Source organism: Curcuma longa, unplaced genomic scaffold (assembly GCF_044706935.1).
Source record: "Curcuma longa cultivar G26 ecotype Majalengka, Jawa Barat unplaced genomic scaffold, ITB_CL_G26_1.1 contig_23242, whole genome shotgun sequence".
NCBI classification, from domain to species: Eukaryota; Viridiplantae; Streptophyta; class Magnoliopsida; order Zingiberales; family Zingiberaceae; genus Curcuma; species Curcuma longa.
The window spans coordinates 1-3917 of NW_027432112.1; the positions used below are offsets into that span (position 1 = coordinate 1).

Genomic DNA, 3917 nt, shown 5'->3' on the forward strand with positions numbered 1-3917 from the left:
ATTTATCTGCACGGGTATGGAGGGGGTTGCTCGCAGAGGGACGGGTGAGCAGTGATCTCGGAGTCTAGGAAAGGGTGATGCAGCAGTGTAATCAGGAAATAATTCCAAATTAAATGAAACATAAACCCTAAACTATACCTTAGTATAGTGGGGTTTCCTGGCGACGAGTAGAGGTTGGCGCCGGCGAGTAGTGCAGAGCGGCGCAGCAGTGTCTTGAGGCGAGCAGGGAGAAAGGGTCTTTAAGCGAGCAGGGAGAAGAGACAACAGGGGCGGCGGGAAGCACGCGAGCGAGGCTGCGGTGGCGAGGGGAGAAGAGGCTAGACGCGCGCGAGATTGCGGAGATGCGGTGGCTCGAGTTGCTCCGCTCGGTTTGCGGTGGCGAAGAGAGGCGGAAGAGAGGAATCTAGGGTTAGGGTTTGGAGGAAGAAGCGAGGCTCGATTTGCGGTGGCGAAGAGAGGCGGAGGAAGCCGCGCGGAGGAGGCTCGGTTTGCGGTGGCGAAGAGAAGCGGAGGAAGCCGCGCGGAGGAGAGGAATAGGGTTTGAATGAGAAGCGAGGCTCGGTTTCCTTGTTTCTTTTCCTAGCCACGCACAAGCACTAGACGCGACGTGGATTCCACGCAGCTGTCGCCCATGCGACGCCCACGAAACGACGCCCAACAGATCAATCTCGTATATATATATATATATATTTTTATATCTTACGCGCCTTATAATATATAACTCATCCACAACAGATAAATAAATACTATTTATGTTTCGAACATCAGAAAAGATTCCAAAGGCCACGGACAAATCACACATTATAAAATGTGCAGAATATCAAAATCTTACATTGCAATCAAGGCAACATTTAGAAATCGTCCTAAAATTTGTTAAACTAATACTTTGAACACAGCACAAAATATAACACCTTTACTAATTTAATAGATTATTCGGCCGGAATTCAGCCGGATTCCGACCGAATCGGGGCCGGACTCCGGCACCCGCCGGACCGTCGGCGAGTTGCGGTTCCAACGGACCCGGTCCGGCGGCAATCGGTGGTCGAACGACGATGAACGGACGGCGGGAAGCGGCGGAGGTCCGAGGAGAAACACTGTGCAATCCCGATTTTTGGACAGCTACTGTTGATCGCCATCGGGCGTGGACGGCGTGGATCGAATCGTGCACAGCCGCGCAGGATAACGACGCGCAAGATATCATTTATGCTGATACAGGCGTTGTGTCTATACCTTACGGTTGGAACGACTACTGCCGCAGAATAACTAACAAGTCGATGATCTTCATCTGTGTTCCAACTCATTCCCATTCCACAGTTGCAGGTGGTTTCGATGTTATGTCTTGACACACTCGATTGACGCCACGGACATTGTTGCATATCTTTCGAACCACGTCGATGAGGAATTTATGATCGAAGTAATACCTGACCAAGATTTCACAACAAAATTTAGTAATTGTGCAACATATCACTATTACTTCAAGAATCATGTTTTGGAACTAACCAGTCTGCGGTCATTCCATCCTCACTAGTAATTGCCCGAAGTACGACGACATGAGAATGCGTCCTTTGATCTCCTTGAACACCCACTGATTGCACTGGGAGAAAAACAGCAAAAGCTTGCCAGATGGAATCATAGAGGCCAGCTTCTTTTATTGACTGGATAAAAATCTCATCCACCTAGAAAATATATTATAAGAGGGTATCTTGAGGAGCAAACAAAAGTACAACAAGAAGAAAGTGACATCAAGCAAACCTGCCGAAGAATCTCCAAAGCATTTCCTTCAGTTACATCGCCAAGCACGCGGACGGCGAGGCCAGGTCCAGGGAATGGGTGTCTCTTTAGAAATGATTCAGGAACATTCAAAATGCGTCTGAGTCTTCGTACCTTACAAGCACTTGGCACGTTAGAATCATGCAGTGGAGCATACCCAAATATATAACCGAGTCATACAATAGCTAGCAAAAATGTCAATGTAATTGGATATCATACCTCATCTTTAAACAAGAACTTTAGTGGTTCAATAAGCTTTAGCTTCATGTCCTTCGGAAGCCCTCCGACATTGTGATGGCTCTTGATTGTGTGAGAGTGAGACATTCCGCTTCCAGGAGGTGGACAAAACTCTATTACATCTGGATAGAGAGTCCCCTGGACCAAGAAAGTAGGTTTTCCCCCAATTTTTTTTCTCTAGTTCTATAGCAAATTCATCAAAAATGCGTATGAACTCGTGACCAATAATTTTTCTCTTCATCTCGGGGTCTTTAACACCTTTAAGCTTATTCAGAAACTGCTCAGAGGCATCTACACAAGTAACTGGTAAATGCAGCTCGCTTTCAAAGGTTGACATGACTCTTTCCCTTTCCTTGTACCTATAGAAGGTAAGGTTTATTGTATCAAAGAGATGCAATGACAGCAATCTTTTATCTCATAACGACACTAAGAAAGGAGTGTAATTAACCTCAATAAGCCATTGTCAACAAAAACGCAATGAAGCCTATCTCCAATTGCCTTGTGAACAAGAGTAGCAGCAACAGTCGAATCAACTCCTCCAGATAGTGCACAAATCACATGCTCATCATGCCCTACCATACCTTTGATAACCTTAACTTCTTCTTCGAGTACATCTTGCATCTTCCAATCAGCAGATATCCCACAAACGTCCAAGAGAAAATGTCGGAGCGTCTCCATTCCCCGAGGAGAATGTATGACCTATCAGATCCAAAGGAAATGACAATGATATATGAATGTTATAATTGCATTCTCAAACTATAATTTATGGCCTGAAAAAATTCTACTACAACACCCAAGCAATTGCGGAATGCACACAAAACTAAAAAGATTTCATGATGCAGACATGAAGTTTGAATTGTTAAAAGAAAAAAGTCGTTAACATCATTGTCACCATAAACCTCTAAAGGCAGGTTATTTATAAATCAACAGAAATTGTCAATTTGGTGGCGAGTAACAGCAGGATCTAAAGTTTGGATCTTGAAATTGGGCATTTGAATGAATCTCTTCTCGCTGAATTGAAGCGCATGTAACTCGCTTGTAAGAAGAAGAAGAAGAAGTAGATAAAGAAGGATCTCTTGACAATTCATACGAGCAACTGGCAAACAGACAAGACAAGAAAAAAACTTCAAAGAAACGTTACCTCCGGATGGTACTGGAGACCATAGAGCCTTCTTGATCTGTTCTCAATGGCCGCCACTGATCCCTGCAGACTCCTAGCGACCACCGTGAAACCCTCAGGCAACTTCACCGCCTCATCTCCATGGCTCATCCACACAATCTGATGCCCGCCAGCGACCTCCGCCCCATAAAGCCCGCACTCACCCTCCACGGCGATCTCCATCTTCCCATAGTCCTGCTTCTCCCCGACGTCAACGACTCCCCCAGCTTCTGCACGATTAGCTGCATCCCGTAGCAGATTTCGAGCACGAAGACGTCGTTCTCCTCGGCGTACTCGAGGAAGCCGTCGGGGAACGAGGGTGCACCGGAAGCGTGGACGGAGTGGGGCCTGCCGGAGAGGATTACGACGCGAGGGTCGAGCTTAGCGATGGAATCGAGGGAGTTAGTTCCGGAGACGCAGAGGGAGAGGACCGAGAGCTGCCGGATCCGGCGGGTGATGAGGTGGGTGTACTGGGAGCCGTAGTCGAGGATGAGGACGAGGTTGGAGTTGCCGCCGGTCGATACGCCGTTGGAGGCCTTGGATTTGACGACGGGGTCCATATCTCCGGCGGCTAGAGTTGGGGAGGTTAGGGTTTAAGGAAGGAAGGAAGGAAGGAAGGAAGGAAGGAAGGGCAAATTTATAGAAGTCCCAGCCAGGCGGGCGGGAACCATACTTTACGGGCAATATAACAGTACAGTACAGGCCTTTGATGGGATCCAAGATCTTGATCGTCCGATCTCATCCGTCGATG

General features: G+C 47.3%; 1 protein-coding gene across 1 annotated transcript; it reads right to left on the bottom strand.

Moving 5' to 3' along the window:
* Nucleotides 1–1258: 1258 nt before the first annotated feature.
* LOC141818082 (uncharacterized) lies at nt 1259–3726 on the bottom strand. Its single transcript, XM_074705664.1, is given in 8 exon segments — nt 1259–1421; nt 1501–1676; nt 1753–1884; nt 1990–2181; nt 2183–2366; nt 2456–2706; nt 3149–3393; nt 3396–3726. Coding segments are annotated over 8 exon segments (1635 nt in total). The 3' UTR covers nt 1259–1297.
* Between the last annotated feature and the right edge of the window lie 191 nt (nt 3727–3917).